This window comes from Orbicella faveolata, unplaced genomic scaffold (assembly GCF_042242905.1).
Source record: "Orbicella faveolata isolate gen_17 unplaced genomic scaffold, um_ofav_v1 contig_34, whole genome shotgun sequence".
Taxonomy (NCBI): Eukaryota; Metazoa; Cnidaria; class Anthozoa; order Scleractinia; family Merulinidae; genus Orbicella; species Orbicella faveolata.
In genome coordinates, this window is record NW_028301563.1 from 2,199,871 (window position 1) to 2,223,852 (window position 23,982).

The 23,982-nt window shown below is 37.4% G+C and overlaps 3 protein-coding genes across 3 annotated transcripts; 2 read left to right on the forward strand and 1 right to left on the reverse strand.

Moving 5' to 3' along the window:
* The first annotated feature begins 1,439 nt into the window (after positions 1–1,439).
* Positions 1,440–8,376, forward strand: LOC110058731 (potassium voltage-gated channel protein Shaker-like). The gene is made up of 2 exons (XM_020765387.2): positions 1,440–1,731; positions 5,139–8,376. Exon 2 carries the CDS (start codon positions 5,384–5,386, stop codon positions 6,680–6,682), a length of 1,299 nt encoding a protein of 432 aa, XP_020621046.1. The 5' UTR covers positions 1,440–1,731; positions 5,139–5,383; the 3' UTR covers positions 6,683–8,376.
* Positions 8,377–9,113: 737 nt separating this feature from the next.
* On the forward strand, positions 9,114–10,475 carry LOC110058733 (troponin C-like). Its single transcript, XM_020765390.2, has one exon. The coding sequence runs from the start codon at positions 9,533–9,535 to the stop codon at positions 10,040–10,042; it is 510 nt and encodes a 169-aa protein (XP_020621049.2). The 5' UTR covers positions 9,114–9,532; the 3' UTR covers positions 10,043–10,475.
* A 600-nt stretch (positions 10,476–11,075) lies between these two features.
* Positions 11,076–23,960, reverse strand: LOC110058740 (ras-related GTP-binding protein C-like). Its single transcript, XM_089272029.1, has 17 exons — positions 23,862–23,960; positions 23,688–23,752; positions 22,897–22,971; positions 21,789–21,883; positions 21,203–21,234; positions 20,193–20,294; positions 19,764–19,820; positions 18,957–19,026; positions 17,739–17,811; positions 17,153–17,192; positions 16,674–16,748; positions 15,373–15,437; positions 14,476–14,553; positions 13,677–13,775; positions 13,016–13,065; positions 12,883–12,929; positions 11,076–12,507 (listed from the first exon to the last, which is right to left on the reverse strand). Exons 1-17 carry the CDS (start codon positions 23,865–23,867, stop codon positions 12,376–12,378), a joined length of 1,161 nt encoding a protein of 386 aa, XP_089128155.1. The 5' UTR covers positions 23,868–23,960; the 3' UTR covers positions 11,076–12,375.
* Between the last annotated feature and the right edge of the window lie 22 nt (positions 23,961–23,982).

A 23,982-nucleotide genomic window follows, 5' to 3' on the forward strand; every position in this document is an offset into this window, starting at 1 on the left:
ACTCCCTGAATTGTACTCCACTCCGTCCAATTCTTATTACATGTAACCATTGTGTTACCTTCAGGACATCACGATGAAAATATCAAGGCCAATAGTGGAACAGGAAACAAATTTCAATTAACGATTAGTATTGTTATTCGATGCATCTCTTTTTTTTCTTTTTCATTGGTCGAAAGCCTACCACGTGATCTGTAAATAACTGCCTACAAATAATGATCTGCTCATGCGTAGTACCGTCTAAAGGTGGTTTTTGCTACAAATAATATTCTGCTCATGCGCATTGTAACCACGCTCCTGAGTAAAAAATGGCAGATCGCTTTCCTGATCTGTCAGAGAGTAATTTAAATATGAAAACAAACCTGGTGATCGAATGATAAAGCAGTCACCAAACTCGATTATCGAAAAATATCGTGATTTTTCAGCGTTTCGCAAGTCAATTATTTGCCTCGACGACTTTCGGCTTCGGCAAATAATAGACCAATTTCGATATATTAAAATTCAGCCTAAAACAATAGACCTGAGTACGAGGCTCTGGGGAATAAACACAGAGTTTGTGGGGTTTATTCCCCAGAGCCTCGTTCTGAGGTCTATTGTGTTAGGCTGAATTTTAATATATCGAAATTGGTCTATTGATATGCTCCCCTGCGCTGCTGTAAACTACCAGTATTTTGCTCATCCGCGTGTAATAATTGTTGAATATTTTTCTAGGACAGGACGTCTTAGAAACGTTATCGCACCCTTGGCATGCGCAACTCATTGTCATAGCCCCTTTATAGCTACAGGACACTTATTTAGTAACTTTTAACACAACTAGACCAATAGTTCTAGTTTTACGTTTCCGTCATTGAAATAATATCTTTCGGCTTTTTCCCTCTTTGAATTTATGGGCATCATAGTTACCCTTTGACGCTATGTTCTTCAAAAGACCTGTTCTTGAATATTTTAAATGATATTTGCATTGATTACAGCACGATAAATTTAGCAAAAAAATCGCCGTTGCACTCATTGACGCATTATCGCCAGCACTCAAATAGATGCTTGTATTGATTTCCATCTAAGATTAAACCCGTCAATTTTTTGCGGTGCCCGTTCTCGTAACATGTGTTTCTCTGATTATTAATATCACTCACATTTAAGCAACGTTTTGGTCATAGCACGGTCAATAAAAAGTCAAAATGTTTATATTTTAGATAGTTGGAAACATTTACACTTCATCTAATTGCGAGCTTAGGTTTTGAACCTATCTCCTAGGTGGTTCATCCTCGCTGTTTTAAAATAAAGCTGTCGGATCAAACGACGCCTTTGAAGAACAGCAAAACTGACAAGCACTTAAACGCCTAAGTTACTTGCCTAAAAGCTTGATATATTAGCGCTTTTAATCATTTTTCCTTAAGTGTTAATGTCGGCAGAGCACCTGTCTGCGTGACGTCATCGAGAAAATGTCGTTTGAGGCTTGTGTTTGAAGTTAAATTTGTAAACACGGTGTATGTGTCATTATTTGTCTTAGCTTATCAATTACGAGGCTTTTCACTGGCTTACTTCTGTTTACGTTTTTTTGAGTGGGCAAATTGGACGCGACAAAATTTGTTTCGGAATCAAGCGGAATCGTGCTAGGATTTTTAAGAAGTATTCCCACTGCTGGAAAGGTTACACAATAAACCCCAATTAAACACCGTCTAATCCGCAACGCTCACTCTGAGGTGATACATTTCAAGAACGCTGCCGCTTAAGGTAAGCCAGCGTAATTTATTGACTTCTTCTACTTATTTTCCGCTTTCAGGAAAGCACTTGAGTACAGCGTTGAAGATTTAGCACACAAATCCCTTGGATTAGACTGTTTTAAAGTATAAATCAATTTCGTCTCGACCGTTGTGCATACACCGAGAAAATTCGCGGTATTTGAAGCTCCTTAATTAGTTTGTGTTTTAATTTTAGTGTGTCTTTACAACAGAGTCGCATTTTCGTTGTTGCGTGAATATCAATTTATCAATACAAGAGTTTCCACGTTTCGAAACACACTTTCGGCCTAGTTTAGTAGCTTGTTCTCGACCACGCTTTCTAAGCATATCATAATTAAGATAATTATACCTGCTGTAGTCACGAACAGCAAAAAAAAAAAAAAAAAAAGGAAAAACGCTTGTCTCATTTGAATCGTTCGAAACACCAGTTTGTTATCAAACGAGTTGACGACTTTCAGTTTTGATCTTCCCTATTTCTGATCAAATTTGGGAAAACAACCGTTTTATTTCAGTTTCACAAAAGGATTTTTTTTTCTCTTTTGTGCGTTCGGTGTTATGTGGATCGTTTACCACGCTGTCAGTTGCGGAAATTCTTGTGTAAAGTTTTAGTTTCCTGTTTATAAAAAGCGGTAGATTTTTCATCGGTGAATTCTGAGCTTTCTAAGTTCATGTCTATTGATCGATATGTTAGCCGGCGTTATTTAACCACGCTAGGCTTACAGAAAGAAAACTGTTACTCATACATTATATTCTTACATGCTTAGAAGTTTATCGAAGAAGTTGAATATTTACTTCAATATTTCGTCCTGAAGACCCTGAAACATGCTTCTGGTAAATTTAATACTGTGTTTTTACATACACATTAAAAAAAATAGAGTAATAGTAAAAAATAATAATGATAATAGAGAACTTGACAGGCCGTTTTAAAGAGATAAATTTACAAACTTGTGGTTTCGAAATTGCTCCCTATGCATTCTTGTGCTTCACTGTCAGTTCAATATTTAAGTTTCTAAGAACTGAAGTCCGTTTCTCAGCGTTATTTGATGCTCTTGAATCGCTTCATACAGAGTGCATCATGTTTCTTGACCGTTATCAGTTTGCACCTTTAAATGTTTTCGTAGCCGTAATTAAAGTATCACTGTTTACGTTTGTTTCTAGCCCAGACTAGAGCTTTAATTTTCTCTGCACTCCTTTCGTAGGAAAATCAATGTAAATGTGAACGGCAGTTTAAGTTTGAATCGCTCCACAACGACTTTCTTTTTTATTTTCAAAACGAGTCATGCTATCATTGGTAATACACAGTATGTTTTATCTGTAATCGCCGAATAAACGGCATATTTATAATATCTCGAGTGAATGGACGAATATACACGAGGAAAATTAATTGATTTAGCTGGAGTTTCTTCCAAGGTCATGCTTGAAAAACGTATCGTTCTTTCTGTGTCTATACTACACTGAACGTGCGCTTTGAACTAAACATGCATATAATTGAATTCCTAACACAATTTTCGTGGTAAAAAATAGTATGTAATTTATTCATTCTACGCTAACGTTTCCAAACAGACAGTATTTAGCACTTTCTTTGTCTTTAAGAAAAGGCTAGTTTACATAACAACCCCGCGTTAAATTATAATTAGTGGAAATAGAGACAGTTTAGCATAAAAGGAAAAAAAGTCAGTGTCGTTGAATTCGGCGCAATGCGCCGATATTTTCCGTGAGTTACAAAACGAAAGTAATACTAGCACGGTATCAATTTCAAAATATAGATTTCGATTCATTTCGGTCTGAAATCTGTACACTTACTCGCTTAGCTGGAAGTGTGGTTTTTTCCTAGCCGGGTTATAATTTAAAGACCTGCTATTTACATGGTTCCAATTTGCGGTTGACAATTCCCAGCGAATGTGGCATTATTCAAGACGGACAGAAAAACCGATGTGTACCATAATCTGTGTATTATCTCCAGGAGGGAGCTATATTTATTTGCACGACGCATAGCGCAAATTAAAAATAAAGTAAACTGGCCGAGAGAGACCTTACAACCATCGCTCATGGCCACAAAGCTTCTATTATCTAGCCGTATTGAAAAAAAAAAAGTTAAAATTCATCCAGTGAAAATTTCTTTTAATCTTACTTATAGTGATTTTCTTGCCACCTTGGTTAAGAACAAAGCAGTAAAAAGGCCAGCAATTTTTGCTGTTGGCACGTTCTGTATTTATTCTTACGGATTACCTGTCTGAGAATTATGCTGCTTGTGTTCATTCCAGATGAAAACATGGTACTAATGCGTAAGTTCTGTTGTCATAATTTCTCATTTGTTTTAATTTCAACATGTGCATGTACTAACTTGACATATGCATATCGCATGTCGAGTTAGTATTGGGAAATGATCGTAGATAAAATGTCGTAAATAAAATGCCGTAGACAGCTGAGAACTAAATTTGACGTTGTGCTAGAAATATCCAGCCAATTATACAAAAAGAGCCAGTATTTCTCATTGTTTTATTTCATACTTTCAACTCTTATTTTACGACACAAAAGAAGGCAAAAATAAGTAAATTTACAGAATATTTTAAAGTGGCGCTGGATAGTTAAGCCCTAACAAAAAGCATAGAGCATATATTAAACTGAGAAATAAAATACTTGGAAAAAAATGAAATAAATACTATGGCTAAAGTCAGACCGTTAAAAATAAAGCTACGTGAGATATTGCTTGTTTCTCGACAATTTACTGATGAGCACACGTACTGATTTGGAAGCATAGCTTTTTTGTTGTTGTTGTTTGCCTGAATCCGGCCATACACTAAGACTTCTTTTCTTCGAAAGTTTGTGTATAAATTCAGCTGTTATATATTTCTCAGAAGTCTCACTCCGAACATCTGTTTTAATAGCCATACCATGATTTTTAATCAGTGGCGAATCTCGGGAAGGGGTCCGGGGGAGCCCGGCCCCCACCTCCCCCTTATTTTGGGTGAAAAAGAAGAAATGACTGAAGGAAGAAAAGCCGCCGGCAGGGCAAGTAAATCAAAACCACCCCCCCCCCCGGCCCCCCCGCTTAGCTCAAAGTCTGGATCTGCCACTGTTAATCGTTTCATTTCAAGTAGCGAGGCCAAACCACTGATTAGAAGTAACTGAGTTTTGACGAGCCTCTTGGTGGAACAAATTAAATCATGTTACATTGTGTTTAAAATTCTAAACATCAATTCAAAGTATTAATTTTAGTGAGGAGCGAATGAGATAAAGAATATGACTTCATTGAAATGACATCCCAACTAGTGTGGTAGATGTCTGTAGCATATATAATATTTGTTGCTTAAATTGTTTAGTTTGCATTTAAATTCATCCGTTTCTCACCTAACACATAATACAGACTTCATTTTCACGCAATTTATTTCCTTTCAGTTTACTTTATGCACCGTTGCTTGTTTCTACGGGAACATTCTGTACGATAATGATGCCGACCTTAGTCGCAAATATTCGACGCCGGACCTCCTGGGGGGTCTTTACAGAGCTTTGTGCGGTCTAGACGCCTCTGTAGCGGACTATAGGGAATGCATAACGCCGTATCTAATGAAGAAAACGCAAACGCAGATTCATCTTGCATCTTCAGCATCTAAACGAGTTCATAGCACTGAGAAAACCGTATAATGCTTAAGGCGTATAACGCTGCTATCAATCTACCTCCTTTACAAACACCACGGCCTCGAAGAGTTCAAAGTCATATCCCAACTTATATCCCAGCCTACACAAGCCCGCGAATTATCATCAACGTTAGCGGTATGCGTTTTGAGACGTACGAAGAGACCTTGGAAAATTATCCGGAAACGCTACTCGGCTCTCCGACGAGACGACGAGAATACTATAGCTCGTCGGAAGGCGAATACGTCTTTGCGCGAGACAAACCGTCGTTCGACGCCATTTTGTTTTTCTACCAATCGCGCGGCATTCTTGCCAAACCAGACACTGTCAGCGAGGAGACATTTTTGGAAGAAATCGAATTTTACGGTTTATCTAGCAATTATTATTCAATCCACTGTGATGATCTATCGAGCACACACGAGGATGTGGAGGAAATTTTGCCACTCAGCCCACACAAGCGAAAACTTTGGTTATGGTTTGAGTTCCCGCGATCTTCCCAAACCGCGCGCGTGCTTGCGCTGTGGTCAATTTTCGTCATAATTTTCTCCACTGTTGTGTTCTGCATCGAAACTATTCCACAGCTAGCGATCGAGCCACGCATCATTTACCAAAACATCAGCAAAGACGGAAAGTATGTGCTTGAAGAGCACAAAGAGCCAACTGTGGATTACTGGTTCGTAATGGAAGGTATTTTTGTGGCATGGTTTACAATTGAGTATTTTGTACGCCTCTATTCGGCGCCAGTTGTTTGGAATTTCGTCAAGTCCACAATGGGAGTACTAGACGTTCTCGCCATCTTTCCATTTTACGTAACGTTAGCGCTTCAACAGAGCACCGATGAAGTTCGTTCGTTCGCCGTGTTGCGCGCCATCAGACTGTTTCGCGTTTTACGTGTGTTCAAGCTTTCGCGGTACAGTGATGCTATCAAGCTATTAGTTAGTACATTATGTTCCAGCTTTGAGCAACTCAAGACGTTAGGATTTTGCTTCGCGGTGTCCGTGGTGATATTTTCCAGCGCTATATTCTACGCCGAAGGAGGTTCTAACATACCGAGTATTCCAGACGCCTTCTGGTGGACTGTGATCACAATGACCGGGGTGGGGTACGGGGACGTGACTCCCCTCACCCCTATGGGGAAGTTTGTGGGTTCGTTCTGTGCCATGAGTGGGATAGTCTTCTTTTGTCTTCCTACACCGGTCTTGGTCTCGAATTTTATCAAGTTTTATCTAAATTACGGTAATCTTAATGAACGGAAGAAAGCTTTCGCCGAGAATCTTAAACAGTTATTTCTCAGGCCAAACAAATAATATAATAGTAACAAAACTTAGTTAGAATGATACCTAGACCTTTTTCTAAATCTGAGACCTTATCTCGCATTACGTCGAAATTTAGCCCACAGTTTTCACTTTGTTTCTTTCAATTTTTCTTAATCAATAATCTTCCTTGCTCCTTTATTTCATTGTTTCTTTTTTCTGGAACTGGCCTTTGGTGATTTTCTGTCTCAATAAAATGCTATTATTTTAAAATATACTTTTGTATATCGGAAAGTACAACTTGGTATATCGCGAGATATATATAGCTTCTTTTGCGAAATGAGCTAACATGGAATATTCTCTCTAGTCTTTTTGTCGACTGAGAAGAGATGCTAATAACTGAATTAAAACCCGCAACAACAATGATTCGTTGGAATCTGGGAAAAATATTCTACGACTGAGATAACGACAGGTTATTCTGAAAGGAAATATAACATTAAACTGGCGTTGGTCAGAATGTTAATGATACCTTATAGACAAATAAATTTCAAAAAGAGTGGCTTGCGTTTCCATCAGGTTTGCTTTGGACTCGTTCATAGAATTCCTTTTAAAATGGCGCAGATGATGGCGCAGTGGCGAGAGCGCTCCCACCAGCGTGGCTTGGGTTCGATTCTGGCCTGGCGCCCTATGTGAGTTGAGCTGGTTGTTGGTTCTCGCCTTGCTCCGAGGGTTTACTCCGGGAACTCTGGTTTTCGTCCCTCCACAAAAACCAACGTCTCAAAATTCCAATTCGACCAGGATAGATGACCCACATGAAAAACAGCTAAAGTTGATGTGGCTTCCTTTCTAAATATATATGTGATTTATTTATTTATTTATTTATTTAGTTAATTGAAACATGACGTTTTCTACGGCGTCAGATAAAGCTTTCTTCTTCTGTTGTTTTGAGATCTCCTCCATTCATCTTACTCAGACGTTCAAGAACAATTCATATTCCCAACGTAGGAGAAGGAATATTTGGAATTCTCGATCTAATAAAACATATCAAATTGTTTTTTGAATGAAACGTTTTTCTGAAAGGTTTCAGTATCACCGAATGAATTCCCTTTCCAAATTTGCAAGAACAAGACACCAAGGGGGAGGGAGGGGGGAAGAGGGGGGAATGGCACCCAACCCCAGGGTTAAAATGCCCTCTTCACATTCTCGTATGGCAAAATTTTTATCTAGCTTGGCTTTTTGGAACTGTGTTTACTTTGTTGCCGGATCTTCAGCTGCGTACACGTTTTTCCTTCTAACCGAAACCCAATTAAATATTGTCATCATCAACTGATTAAAAATGTAGGATAAAACTGTATTGTCGCTACTTCGCGCGGGTACTATTTAAGCTTATTTATCGTGCTTATAGTTCAGCGCTAAACGTTCATTTTTGTTACTAGCCACATTGATCTCGTGGTACTGTTATATCAAGAAAGGATGAAGAGACGTTGAGAGAGGCCTTTTAATTCTCAAGGTAATCCCTGTTCTCTTTTTGAATGGGTTCCAGTTCTCTCGCGGAAAAAATGATACCCGGGACGTGTAGTTGTTTACTATGACAGAGGATAAAAATGCGTGCCAACAATAGCCCATGACCCGGAGCCTCCATTTGTAATATAATCTTGAGTCAACTCTTTCCCGTATCTTTTTACTTTGAAGAACAGGAACAGCATCTCCCACAAGTAAAAAAGAAAAAGAAAAAAGAAAAAAAAAAACTGACAACATCGCTCACCGCCTGGGCTTAATTTCACGTGTTTATTTCTTCTTTTGCATTTATTTGCAAGTCAATAGTTAAAATATAACTCAAACTATGTGTGCGAGTAAAAGGATCGGGAACATAGAAATGCGTTATCACAGAACGCTCAAGCCCTTACAATTACATCAACGACAAAACCCAAATAATTTTCTGAATCACCTAGGATTTAGTAGAAGTTTAAACAAGATTTTTCGGCCCTGAAAGTTTAATTTGCTTCTAAAATTAATTGCGTTTGACCAAGTTTCTTATCTCACTAGAGTGACCAGAAGTCTTTGCAAGCTCTTTAAAACAACTTCCACAAACCTGAGCGCGTGTTATAATGTCAAATGCTAGCGGTCTTCACCTCTCTGCGCGAAGAAATATAGCTTGATTACAAGACTTAACTGGGCGAAACGTTAGACTTCTTATGAGTCGAGCTAAATTTTAGCCCCAATCTTAGCCCTTTCGAACAGTTAAGGTATTTCATTTTCATAAGAAAATTAAGATAAGGGCCGCAAAGCATGTTAGTTAAAAGTAAACCTGTATATGAACGGACAAAAGCTGAAATTAGGCGCTCAGAGAAAGCAACGCCACATAAGTTTCTACCCCGTTTCATTATTTATGGATCCTGTCCGATCCGGCCAAATTTGCATTTCCATAAAAATAAAACTCAACAAAAGGTGCAATTATTTGCAGCCGGTTTTGAGCCAAGCCTAAGTCGATAGTTAAAAATACATTAACTGCAATCAATATGAAACAAGTGGAAAGAAGGAAGATAGAAGTAGCTCTAGAAGTTGCAAGCAATATATTTCCGATTGTCGTTCAACTGGTTTCACTAAGGAATCCTAAATGTATTTTATTTCGTTCCGGGTGTGAACATATTGTTCAGGTCATCTGGTTTTATAATATTTGTTTGACTTTTTCTGAATAGACTCCCAAGAGAGTCAATTACGCTGAATTATCAGTCACTTGTATGTTAATCAACCCCGCAATGGACCTTAACAGTGAGCCGTATAAACACGGCACAAGTTTGGAGATTTATATCTTGGAAGTTTATAGAAGACTTTGACACTTGTCGTGAGAGTGTTAACAAATGCAACGTTTTGACAAGAGCCTTGAAGTCCGATTTTGAAAACATGGCAGGAAAAAGTCTCTTTCGTGAAGATGTTCCTGAGATCGTGATCAAGAGCATTTTCAGTAAATATGACAGAGATGGTAGCGGATGCCTCGAAAAAGGCGAGATTTTAGCGATGCTGCGAGGTGATATGGGCTTGGACGAGAAGCAGGCAGAAGTTTGTTTCATGCTGATTGACAAGGACGGAAGCAAGAGCGTTTCTTTTTCTGAGCTGGCAGAGTGGTTTCGCAAGGGCAAAGGCTTCAAGGTCGTCGACGACCAGAATCGTTACGCTTTTGTCCGAAGTGTAGCCGACCATTTCAAAAAATACGACAAGGACGCGAGCGGAGTGATTGACAGCAGTGAGTTCAGAGATTTGTTGGCTTCCGGCAACAAAGACTGGAACAGGTGTCGTGAAGAAGACCTCGCTCGAGCGCTGAAAGCTGTGGACAAAGATGGAAGTGGTACGGTTTCCTTCTCGGAATATTTGGCTTGGATGGATACGAGGAACGCGAATACATGTAAAAAATGATCCGTTCCTCGGCACGGAAAGGACGAGAGACCTGAAACATTTAATGCATAGGGGGCACAATTTTTGTTTCTCTACGGGACAGACTCTGAAAAAAAATAACATTCAGCGATTCGCCCTCAAACCCTTTGATGCAAAGTTATAGATAGATGGGTCGTTGCCATATAAATGGAATTAGATATCACCATACTGTTGTAACTGCTGGGAATTAAATCAAATCAAAATTACTTCAGCGCAAAATCGTTCGTCAATTCTCAGTTTCTGATAATCAGTGGTCTGTATCTAAGTACGATCGTTTGAAAACTGAAGGATCGTAACTGTAAGGCCTATGCGAGGTTACAAGCTGTACAAGTACAGAAAAATTCAAAATCTAGAAGAGTTTAATCTGTCAGTGAAAGCTCGAAAACTGGAAAAAAGAATAAAAAAAGAAAACATACACGCTTGCATTGCAATTATGGTAACTCGCTAGACGAGACTAAACAGACAGTAATAAAAATTCAAGAGCAATTGAGAATAGTCAATATGGTTCAAGTTATAATACGGACTTTCTGTGGCTACTTGTTTTGCTTGAACGCAAACAAGAACTTTTTCTTTAACTTATAACAAATTCATCGATAAAATTACGCCTGCATTCTCATCCTTCGAGGTCAGCAGTTCGTCGCAAGCGATATAGGGATACTCTCCCCAGACTTCATTCGTTCAAGCTAGAAACGCATCGCGGCATACCATGAAGTGTGGAAGACTAACCCCAAGTCGCTCGATTATTGCCTTCGAGCGAACAGAGAGCGATCTGGTCGACTTTTCCAACGATAAACCCAGCAGTATTTTTCGAAAGCAGACTCGTACCCAGTCGCTATTTACGTGTTTTGGGGGAGAGAAGAATGGAAACTCGGGTGGATTAAAGCGCGCTGAGTGTCATGGGAAGGGCCGAAGGAAAAATAACGACGATGTTTATTACTTTGTACAAGGTGATCCTTAATTTTAAGTTTGTGGATGAGACCCTGGTGTAACCATTCAAATGAAGACCACTGAGCAGTACTTTCATGTGGTACTGTTTATTATGTTGAAGGTGGTTACAAAAAAATTAAGTCTGTGGATGAAACCCTAATGTGTGACCATTTATGTGAACGCTATTGAGCTGTACTTTCATGTGGTACTGTTTAATATACTGAACAAGGTGTCTGTAAATTTTAAGTCTTTGGATAAAACCCTAGTGTGTGACAGTTCAACTGAAAGGTATATTGAACAGTACTTTCTTGTGGTTCTGTTTGTTATACTGTACACGGTGGTTAGAGCTTTTGAGCACATACTGTTTTATTTTTTGTAAACGAAAGCCATCAAGTAGTACTTTGATATTGTACTCTTTATTTTAATATTCTTTCCAACTGGAAAGTCTCTAGTTTCCGTAATATGGACCAGTTATAATCAAACTCCCATGGCAGCGCTTCTTTCAACAATTAACACTGATTCTTCGTAACTGCCAATCTTTTCTCTTTCATATTTACAATTAGTGAATATCCTTCAACCACACTCCCTTATGAGCTGTTCAGCTTATGTAATGAATGTAAGTTACTGTTCTTCACCAAGCCCGACTGCTCCACTGAGTTCAGGCAAATTGAAAATACTTCTAAGCAAACTGTTTTGCTTTTTCTGTCTTCGACTGCTAATTTTCTCACAAAACTATGATTTCAAGATTTGGCAAAAACACTACAACCCTGAAGAAACAAACAGAAGCCCCTTTGAAACGGTTAACTTTTCTCGTTTGCATTACAATGTAATAATGTAACACAGACTGGATTATATTGTGAAGCGAATAAGAAAAGTCAATCGTCAAAATTACCATTAAACCAAGAAACGTAGACGTAACATCGCGGCTAATAACGTTTCCCAATTTAAAGTGGTGAGAGAATTGGGTAGAGTACAAATGTAAGCGATAATCAACATTGGGCAACATAGAGTCCAACTTGATATTACTACTTCATACTACTTTGGGGGGAGGGTGGTAGTGGAGGACAGGGGATAGGTTAGCGAAATCGCCAGTAATGTCTCATATTTCTTCCCCACTTATTTGTAAGGTAAAAACTGTAACAGGATAACAACCAAATTTGTCTTGAAGCTTACATGTACGGGCGTAAAGAACCCAATCAACTGCAGTTGTCCAATGACGTGTATTATGGAAAGGCATGGTAACTTCATTTCATGGTTAGTTCACGAAAGGCATGGTAAGTTCATTTTGTAAGGATTGCAGTGTTTGGCAAAATTCGGAAACTGCATAGTTTTCCAGCGTAGCGAGGCTCAAATACAATCCCTTACCAGGAAGGGCATTTGAGCCTGCGTTACACCACCACAGCGTTGTCACCCCTTTCTCGGTCTAACACCGGCACTGCGCTGCCGTTCGAGTACGCGGCTGAAGTGGATTGGGATCCAGTATCCGAAACTGATCTCATCTGGCGCTTCACTTCAAACACCTAAAGAGAAGCAAACAATCCATCAGTGGTTACACGATACCATCTATTCATTCAATATTTCCAATTCCCCCTACTGGTAAATCGGAGATACAGAAATTTCCCTCAGTAATGGATCACTTCGACGATGTCACGCAATATCAACAATTTTTCGCTTTTTTTTCCTACATAAACAAAAAGTACCTCCATTTATCAATGTACCATGCCCAATTTAGTACATTATGCGAAGTTTCAGAAAAATCCGTTGCAAACGCATGGAATTATGGGATCCCAAAGTTGCCAATTTTTAACAAAGAAATGTATGCCAGGGGGCAAGCGCCGCTCGCGAGTGTGACTCAAAGGTAAACCTGCGCACGGGCAGGCTAATATTCTACATACCTCGCTAATGGCCTGACGAAAGCAGTGGAAGTTGTAGTCAATCAAACCTGCAAAGCAAATTGAAAGATGCTTCCACTGTAAAATCTGCAAATCACAACCAAATACGTGATCAACTAAACCCATACACACTGACCTTTTTTCTCAAAGTTGTCTTCTCGTAAAATACAAACAAGGGCAAGAAACCTGCGGATTCAAGTTGATTATTAATTGATCTCTAAACTGTTGTACAGATCTCCTACTTTATTTCTACTGAGGTTAACAGAAGTCAGTTAAGCAATTTTCATGTTTTCAGTTCGTGGTTTCAGTTTATTCCAAAAATAAGAAAACATCAACAACAGTTTCATTAGAGAAAATACATGTACCACGGCTCTGTTCAAATTAACGCGTTTTCTTTTTATAAGGCCTATTTTCGGGTATGTTTTACCCTTCCCTCCTAGTCTGTCAAAACACCCTCTATTTTGTCTTTGCGTTCGTCGAGATCGCAAGCTTAGTAAAAATTAACCCGGCGCGTGGGATACGAACGGGCCAAAACTTAAGGGGGTGGCGAAGGGGAAGACGAAAAAAGCCGCAGGAAATTAAAAAAGAAAAAAAAAAAAAAAAACCTCCGCACTAATCCGTCTATTTTTGGCCCCCGAAAACGGAGCTGTTTGAAAAATTGAGTTCTTCTTTGCGTTCTCAAGCAAAAGAGAGACTGCTCGCAGAGGAGCAGTTATACGCGCGTCACGCAACAAGTGCATGAACTGTTGCGTGACGACGGTATCCCTTCCTCTTTGATTGCATAATAAAACTCTTACTTGTTGACTTCGCGGAGATACAAAATAGTTGAGTTGTTCAGCTTGATGATGGATGAGGATTCTACGTCATAAGCACTGCTGTCTCCTTCATCCCTTAACCTGTAAATGATTAACACACAAATTTACTTTAAATATTAAAAGAGGGAAGGAATTTATTCACTTAACCCCTGCACCTCATAGAAATGTCAAACTGCAAAAAAAAAAGATGGTTTTCATTTGAAATGCTTTAAAAACGCTGTGTTAGGCTATCTAGAATGCCTTTTAAACCTCGGTATTTTAATTTAAGGCTGCATAATAAACCTTTTATCTGTTCTGTCATTTTAGGGGAAATTGACTGCCTTGTCGAATTTATCATCGCTGTTTTGTCCATTTCCTGAAAACATATAAGGAACAATTGTTGCATTTCTGAAAATCCAAAATGTGTTGTTCAAGAAATTATCCATCAAGTACCTCCCCCAAGGAACGGATTTTTCCTAAGACTACTTCTTTTTATTCCCTCCCCCCCCCCCCCCCCCCCCATGAAATTCCATTCCTTTTTGTATGGGGAGTATGGACATCATGATTTTCTGGAACTGAACAAGGACAATTTAATCAACCCAAAAACTTGAACAGGCATTATTCATCATTATTTATCATATCACTAAAGTTCGCCGTAGGGAGAACAGATACAGTGATTTACCACAATGACCCGTTGGGAGCCACTAAGGTGCCACTGATATTTTTTGGATATTAAAGAAACCTTCAGGTGCAGGTGTGATTTTGTCATCTTGTCGGTTTTAAATAGGTGATGGTTACTCACCCATAAATACATGAAATATCAATAACTACATCGATCATGTCACAGCACAACTCATAGGACTGCATGTCTACTGGCGAGCTGCAAGGAAAGTGCCAAAGTCATCATGAGTAACAGTGCAGCAACTCTAAATTAAGTCAACCAAAACATAGTCCATCTGTATCTGTAGAATGTAACTGAACAGCTGAAAGATTTAAAATGCTAATAGTACCAAATCCTGTCTTCCCTACTGTAAGGACGTTAAAGCAAAATAATGTAATATCGAGGTGTATGAATGAATGTTGTAGACAGGTTAAACTGCAGAGGATGCCCCAGTTGTTCAAAGGGAGGATAACACTATCCACCGGATATTAATCACTATCCAATGAATAGAGTAGATTGTTTTGCCAACACTTATCCGCTAGATAGTGATTTATCCAGTTGATAGCATTATCCACTCTCTGAACATCTAGCCCTAGATGGACACGTTTTTACAATGTTGGAACCTCTGTCAAAAACTTTCAAGCTGCCTTATTCCAACTTAAAGATGTTTTATGGTCTGGGTTAGCAATAAGGAAATGTATTATTTTACATTATAATATAGATAGGAGTCTGCCCACGCTCTTACTGGCCAAAAACCCATGTTTTATTAGAGTATAAAACATAGAAAAAGCGTGTTTTATTGTTTTTCGCCACATTACCTCTATATCATAAAGCAAATGAAGAAGCCTAAGCCGTGTATTACACTGTGATAAAACACTCCAGACATTTGAGAACACTCAAGAAAGGTAGAAAACACTCGCCCGCGGCTTGCGTTTTCTACATTTCCCTTGTGTTCTCAAATGTCCGTCGTGTTTTATCACAGTGCAATACACGGCTTAGGCTTCTTCATTTGTTGAATACTTTTAAACTTTTCCTTACCTGTCTGTAGCCACATAAATTTTGCTGACCACATCAAATAGAAAGGCTTTCTCAATACCTGAGTTCTGAAACGAATATAACACAACATGAGACTTAAACTAATTTCTGCTAACTTAATTTATTTAATTTATGTCAACTTATGCCAACTAAAAGTATCAAGGTTTTCTTAACATATTTAGCAGGAGGGCAACTGGATTACACAGGTGGACAAAACTCTTTGAACTGAACTTCTTTGTAATAAAACCTTCCCTAGATGGACAAACCAGTTGGACAAAATCACCCTCACGGCCGGTCAATTTGCCTGGTGCCTGGCCCTTAAATGAAACTCTTGAGTATGCGGGAAAAAAAGAGAGATTAAAGGTACAAGTAACAGTACTGTTCTTTTTATACATGTATCACTGTATTTTGGGTCAGCCATTTAAATCTGATGTGATCAATAACTAAATTCTCTTATCAGCACTAATACATTTTGGAGCAGCCAGGTTATGAGAATAAATACGATCATCAATTTGGTTACACAGTGACGATACAATCAAAGATAGTCATACATCAGGGTTATCACAAAGTTGTCAAGAAGTTGGCATTACTGTTGGAGGAAGTGGCTGATTTGGCTGTCTCTTTTGAAAGAATGAAACGAATAGCAAGCAGAGATGCTTGCAAAGATCAAGAAGTTTTTTAGTTAGTGATTTCTACTGACAGCTACAGCTGTACACTATAGCTACTTTTTAAAAGAAAATAAATGCATGTTACAGGGTTCGTACCCTTCTTCAGAAACAAATTTCCAGGACTTTTCAAGGATTCAGATTGATTTTTCCAGGACTCTAAAGTTCACATTAACCCTTTCACTCCCAAGATCTTAATGTTAATTCTCCTTACGGTCTGCCATACATTTCATATTTTTTTACTTGAGTTTAACAGATTTCCAGAACTTTCCAGGACCAGTAGCCCTTTTCCAGGACTTTCCAGTACTGGAAAATGCCACAATAAAATTCTAGGACTTTCCAGGTCTTCCAGGACCCGTACGAACCCTGTGTTATTGTATATTACATGTAAGTGATGAGAATTTCCAGCACCTAGAGCACAAGCTATGTTAAAATGAACATCTATTTGTCACTCTGTGAAGGTGGACAGTTTCCACCAAAAATTCAGTGAACTAAAACCTACAGTTTTGATATATTTAAGTCAAATTATTGCTGAAAATTTATTTAGTACTTCCAAATTACTTGGAAATGAAAATGAAAGAAAACAACAAATTTAGAAGGATGTCATTTACAATGTTTGTACTTCTGTGCAATACTCACAGTTATTAGAATATTTAATAAGTTTTCCAGTGTTGGCAATTGAGGGACCAGCTTTTGAACCACTTTACTGAAGGCCTGGTAACACAGAACATAATATTAGGTTCATCCTATACATGTACAAGAATAGTATACACGTATGTATATCCATGTTTGTGTAAATTTATCCCATGGCTATGTTAAATCAAGTCCAAAGTTTAATGTTTAAATGAGAAATCTACATTTTGGACATCAAAAAAAACACACACACACACACACACACACACACACACACACACACACACACACACACAAAAACAAACAAAAAAACAGAAAAGAAATAACAGCTGTGCTGTGTGATAAGTTGTTGATGAGATTACATGATATAATCTTGATTCAACCACAATGAATTCTTAAATGACAAAGCTAGTGGGTCAAGTGTGAATTCCAAACAGAAAAAAAAAAAAAAATAGAAAGGAAAGAAGGAGTTCTTTCAATTATACCTCAAATATTGAGTGATCATATATACTTGTCAAGTAAAAACTGAAAAACAAAAAGAAAAACAAAATTGACCAAAGTGATCTCTAAAAGTGTACTACTTGTGTACCTGTACATACATGTACCCAAAATACTTTGTGATGGTGCATGGCATGTACCTAATCAGCTGACACCGACAGTCATTTACTGTAGTATGTAACAGTTTAACCAAAACATCTCTTAATTCTCGTGTTTGATTACATTTACATGTAGCTCATAATGTCTCCATACAAGAGGCCATTTTTGTATTCATCGTACTGAATTGGAACAAACTTGCAATCATCAGGAAGCTCGTGCAACGGAAATATCATTAAAAAGAGATCAATATCATTTGCTTTTGAAAAGACTCTGCACATTACATCAACCTCAGTTACAAGCTAGTTCCTGTCCAATAACAAGAATACAGTCCAAATAGCCTACATGTAATAACACATTGTTACACTCAGATGGGTGATGACAGTAAAAAAAAATAAATCATCAGTAAGGGGCTAATATGTTTAATAATTATTTTCCCAGGCAATGCATTCGTGAGTTCATTGTTCTGCTGCTCACCTGAGATGAAGGCCTTCCAGTCCTGCATCTGCTAGCTCATCCGTTGCTCTTTGGTGAATATCTCGCTGTGTTTCTGTGTTATAAAGATGTACAACAATTTTGTGATGATACAAAATGACATAAAAAGGCACTTTCATTCTCTGTTAAAAATGTGACATGATAGTTTGGAGCAGGGTTCTGGGATGACTGCCAGCTTAAAAGTAGACATCATGCAATGTAACTCCTCCTTAAAATTTTGTCAATTTCTCTCTCAACAAAGAGATGTGACATGTATGTTAAGTATCCATTCACTTTCAAAGAGATATCTGCTCTATCACAAGAAACAAAATCTTTTTATCAACACCTTAAATCATAAACACTGATCCTCAGGGAATTAATTGATCCATGTACTCATCAGATAAAGCATCACAAATTTACAGTGCTTTTGCATTCGCTAGTATGAAACCTTTAAGGTTGCATCTCAGTTGCTTATCTTGTGTGGAAGAATTAAGCATGTGGAAAGGAATGCTTATTTACCCCGAAGACTAACATACATGTACTATGTATTTGTGTATATACATGTTATACATAATACGAATTATTATATAGACACGAGTGTTTTGCTGGAAAATACACCAATCGTAAAATTCATACGAAACCACATGTGGGACTTAAGTGGTGTATTTTCCATATCCTCACCAGTGAAGGTATGGATGATTTCACTGATATTAAGTTTGTCTCTTAAATTGTTCCTGAATTCGTTGGTGTATCATTGAAACACCTTCGGGTCTTCCTCGAAAGTCTTCGGCAACCTTTGGTAATCTTCGGAATTTTTCGGAAAATGTTCGGCAACATTCACCTGACCTTTCGATAAGTCTTGGAGAATCTTCGGAAATTTTCAGAAAACAGTTGGAAATCTTCAGAAAATTGTCAAAAACACCCTCATCAGTACATTGTATGTCTATATAACAAAAAGAACATTACACGTTCTCTCCAATATATGAATTTTATGTTCTCATGGCAAGAACAATATCGCTCACTCGTGAGGTATTGTTCTTGTCACTTGAACATAAAATTCATATCTTCTCACCACCGTGTAATATCCTCTCTCTCTCTCTATATATATATTCATACATCCAGTGCTATGTGATAAGTCTGTGTACATAGTGAATCTGCAAAACCTGTGTCAATGAATCTGCATTAACAAGAAACAATGATTGACTGAAGCCTTATTCTTACCAATTTTATGATCATCTGACAAGCCATCTACTTTGTGAATAAATACTTCAAATTTAATGTTTGGGTTGACCTGAAATTTAAAAAGAGCTTATAAAACCATTTACTTCGCTTCTTTAACACAAACACATGAACAATGCTAAATAAGCAAAACAAATATCATCTGAAAGAAAGAAAGACATCACAATACATAACAAAAATGCGGATGATAATAAACTATTACAATGTATACATGTTGTAGGTGAAAATGAAATTCAGGTTAAAATGAAATTCCTTTGACTCTTAACCCTATAAAGTAATTATTGATGGATCATGAATAACAAGGGTTAGAAGACAAAGGAAATTGAGAATCAAACAAAGTTAAAATCATTTTAACCTAAATAATTTTCATTTTGACCTAAAACGTATAATTATACTGCACACTTTTTAAAGAATGTTAGTGTTAGAGGAACTACAAGAAATAGGTGAATTCCACTGATTTTATTATTGTTTACCAAATTTCTCTAACCACAGTCATTTTTGAAGTTTTCTTTTACACCATGTGGAAACTTTGCATCAGTCTAAACCAATCCTTAAAAAGCAGTTTCAAAAATTGCTTTAAGTACATCAGTCTATTCTGATCAATGATTCTTTTAGAAAAAATATTTAATATTAAATAAATACATGTACAACATAATTTGATTGCCCATGTACCTACATTTCACAATCTTTTACCCTGCCAAACATGTTAAGAAAGTCATAATATCGTGAACATTGTTAACTATACACTGTAGAAGTGGCATGTATACATTGCTAACCATCCAAGCATACCTTGTATGCTCTTGTGACAGTCATATGAAGTTTTCCTAAGGCTTCCATGTAATCATCCTGAAAGTTACATGTATAATATACACAAAAATAATTTGTTAATCAGAAATAAGAAATTCTAAAAAGAAAAAGAAAAAAAAAAAAAAAATAGAAAACAGCAGACTTGCATGACGGACACATTTCACACATTTCAATACTAGAAATTTATAAGAATTATAACGTCACATGTTTAAACGCACCCTATTGAAGTAATTACATGTATATAACTATTTCTATCGTTAAGTTCAAATTATAATATTTAGTTTTGTACATGCTAACTTTATAAATAAAGTTAATGTATTATTATTGTATTGTATTGAAACAATAACATAATTTGTACATAACACTTGCTGTCATTGTTAATGTACTATACACTGTACATTTACAACATACCTGAGCATCTATTACAAAGACCAGAGCTCCACAGTGACCAAATAACACTTCTGAGTCAAACGCTGGATCAAAAAAGTCTATTTGTCCAGGAAAGTCCCAAATCTACCAAAACGAGAGAATACTGTATGATTATAAGAAATAAGCACAGTTGAAGTACATCATTTACATGGCCTCATGTATGCTTACAGTGTGGATCCAACTAGATGTAATGTAGTGGGTTCATTTTCCTAGAACTACAGGGTAACACTTCAGGTCAGTTCTCTGAAGGTACTGAAGATATCAGGGATCCATATTGTTTTTTTTTCTCCAAGTTGTCAGCTGGGCAAGTATGCTGGATGGCATACTTGTCCTGGCAAAATTTCACTTGCCCGTTTAATGGGAACAGAACAGCATGTACTGTAAATTGAAAGGTTACTTTTTTTATTATAATTTTCTACGTGACCAATCTCCAAGTGCATCATGTCTGTAGTTGTGGCTGTCAGCGGATACAGAAAATCCAGATGTGCAAATGGAAACCAAAGCCTCTTCAACTGCCATGAAGGCTTGTTTTTCCAAAGTGATAACATTACTAAATGACATATCCTGATCAAAACAGGTGATGTGATCATGCCATGTGTTTTCACAGATGCACATGCAGTACAGAGCATCAGTAGTTGGCAAAATGAAAACTGAGCCTGCAATGATTTCATTCCTGGAGAATACCACATCATCCCCAATGGCCAATCAAAATTATGATTTTATTGCAGAATAAAGCTGTAAATCTTTCTGTTTTCTGTAAGTTCCAAATGGATGACAAGTCGTCACAATGCAGGAAAGTCTTTAAGAAAATTTAAAATATGTTTTTCTTTCTTGTTTTCTCTGGTAGAGTCAAACTAAATTCGTCCAGCGGATGAGTTTTCGTATTGATTTGGTCATCCCTACGATATTTTAGTCCTCACAGATGACCGGATGACTGTGACTATGGATCCCAGAGATATATTAATTTACAGTATGTAAAGCAAAAATCTCACCTGGAACTGTACAAATGAGCTATTTGATATATCTTTCGGGCAAGTTAAGGGTATCATATAACGTTTGTATTAAATGTTCTTGTACAATGCAAGTTACTAGTACAAGTACATGCAATACATGCTTTATTAAATTAATATTAATGAAGCTTACATTAAATGGTTGTCAAATCTAGCCAGATGCTGGCAAAAATCATTATTGACTTTCAGATATTGGCCAGCTACTCTGCTCAGGGATAGCCATTTTATAGAAAAAGAGGACAAATTCAGCTTCATAAACAATTACTTAAAGACTTTGTGACAACCCAAGCCTTGCACTGACATTCAGAATTTGTCCTCTTTAACAGAAACTTCACTAAACATATAAAAATCATTAATGGAGTGTGCATGTACTTCAAACAATTTCAGATATATAGTAGAGTAGAGCTGGCTTAAGGTGGAAGAATGAAAATAAACTCAAAGACTATCAAAGTCTATGTAGACTTAGTCATGATTTAGATCTATGTACTCAAAGGGTTTTATGTACATGAATACTTTAACATTCGAAATGTGATGATGCCAGACCAGTGTTTCATATGTAAAAGGATACCATCTTTCACTATTTTATTTGTACTTTCCAAGAAGAGCGTTTCATTTGGGGACATCTTGTGGAATACCACTTTCTGAATTGAAGATTTTCCACTCCTAAAGAGATTACACAATATTTCTGAAAATGTATGGCCATGCATGACAGTGCCTCTCTCTACCCAGGGGTATAAATGGAAATCGGCAAATTTAATGCTGGGGGATAGCCCTGCAAAATTGGAGTAGCATCCCATCTACATGTAGGGAGAAGTAAAATACTCCTAGTTGCTTCATGCTACGGATACCGGAGATAAGCTCCGGCCTGATGAGCCACTTGGCTCGTATACAGAATTTACCTTTACCTTTACATTATATGAAAAACAATTCCCCATGTACATGTGGATTGAGCACAAAACCCCACACACTGTCCCAAGAAAAGTACTTCATAGTACAAGTATGAATAAAGTTACGTCATGTTGATTCAAGTAATCATACAAGATGACATTACAATTGAAAGGTGAAAAGGTATTTAAGAACATTTCAAGATCATCCTCAAATGGAGTCTACAGCTTAACACTGTAGACACTGTTAAAAGTATTACCATACATTTAACAATTAAGAAATAGAAAACACCTACCACATTTCTATCGAGTTATAGAAACACGGGTGGAAGTTTGGGAGAACAAGAAATGCTGTGGGAACACGAGCCCCAGGCGAGTGTTTCCACAGCTTTTTCGAATTCTCCCAAACTTCCACGAGTGTTTCTATAACTCGATAGAAACACGGGGAACATGTTTTCTATTTCTTTTAGAAAACATAGCGACAGAAAAAAGGGAAACAGTTTGTTTACTTTAATAATCAAAATGTAAATTCTCTTTGCTTGCGCTATCATTAGGTCAACAGCTCGTGCTAGTTCTGTGTTTCTATGGAGTTACACAAACACGATTTTCAACCAATCAGTGCACTTATTTTCTTTGGGCTGTTTTCTAATTACACATATAAATTATAAACAGATTTTATGGTTACAACCAATATCTTCGTAGTGAGTTTCAAAATCATGCGTAAAGGTGCGCAAGCTGTACATGTGTATTAATATACTAGAGAACCCATATCTCTGTTTGAAATGAACAGACCTTCTGAGGCCCAACAATAGAATCCTGGGCTTATTATCACTGCTGGCCAGTTCATCTTGATCCTCAGGACCATAGCTAAACACAAGAAAATCATGCAGTTGTCAGCAGATAGATTAGTAGTGACATCATTCTAAAAATTGTACGACTTATTTCCTTATCAGCTTGTTAACATGTGCATGAGTAAACCCTGAAGGATACTAATCTCACTTAAGAATGTTCCATTAGCAATTTATTTTCCTGTGTCTAATATTATTTGCACGTCTTGAGAATTATTTACACGTGCAGGTATATCAAGATAACAAAATAATAATGAAAAATAATGGACATCAATTTATCCATTTTACCCTTTATAAAGAACATTATGGTTTAACTCTGGATCATTCAAGCTGACACGATATGAGACTTGTGAAAGACCGACCGTACTTAGAATGATTCGTTTTCTCTCTTGGACATGTACGTTGCACAAGACTGGCCGTTCGCTGTAATTTTAATCAGCTTCTTACGTATTTAATGGGAAAAGGACAAGCCTCAAAAGCAAGTCCTCAAAAGCAACTCTCGAAAAATATCCGCAGCAAGCTTGATTGGTATTTAGAACCAATTTTATATAGCAGCTTATCAAATAAGGTTGTATCTCCAAGAATTCATGTCCAGGTACCGGTCCACGTAGGCTAGTATAAGAGGCAACAGGATATTTTCTTTATAACTACAAAAACAACTGATTCCTTGAATGGACTGCAGGAATACTGAACACCACAGAGCGATTGGCAAACTGTGATATGACGAAAACTTACCCAAAATCTTTCGGAAAGGACCCCACTACACTATAGCTTCCAAAGTTCTCGTCATCTTCGAAGGACTATTTGCCGCGAATAAAAGCAAAACAAGAGAACAGCATTAATCTCAAGTACCCCACAGCTATCAGCCGCAGAAATTGGTTCAAAAGGAATTCACATAAGCTTGTATACCGTCATGTTCGGGGAAACCTTCTCTGAACGACACTTTTCAGTACGTTTTCCTCTAGTGTAAAAAATCTCTTGCAGGTCATGTGATTATCAGTCACGCTCACGCAGTTTCCGGTGACGAATT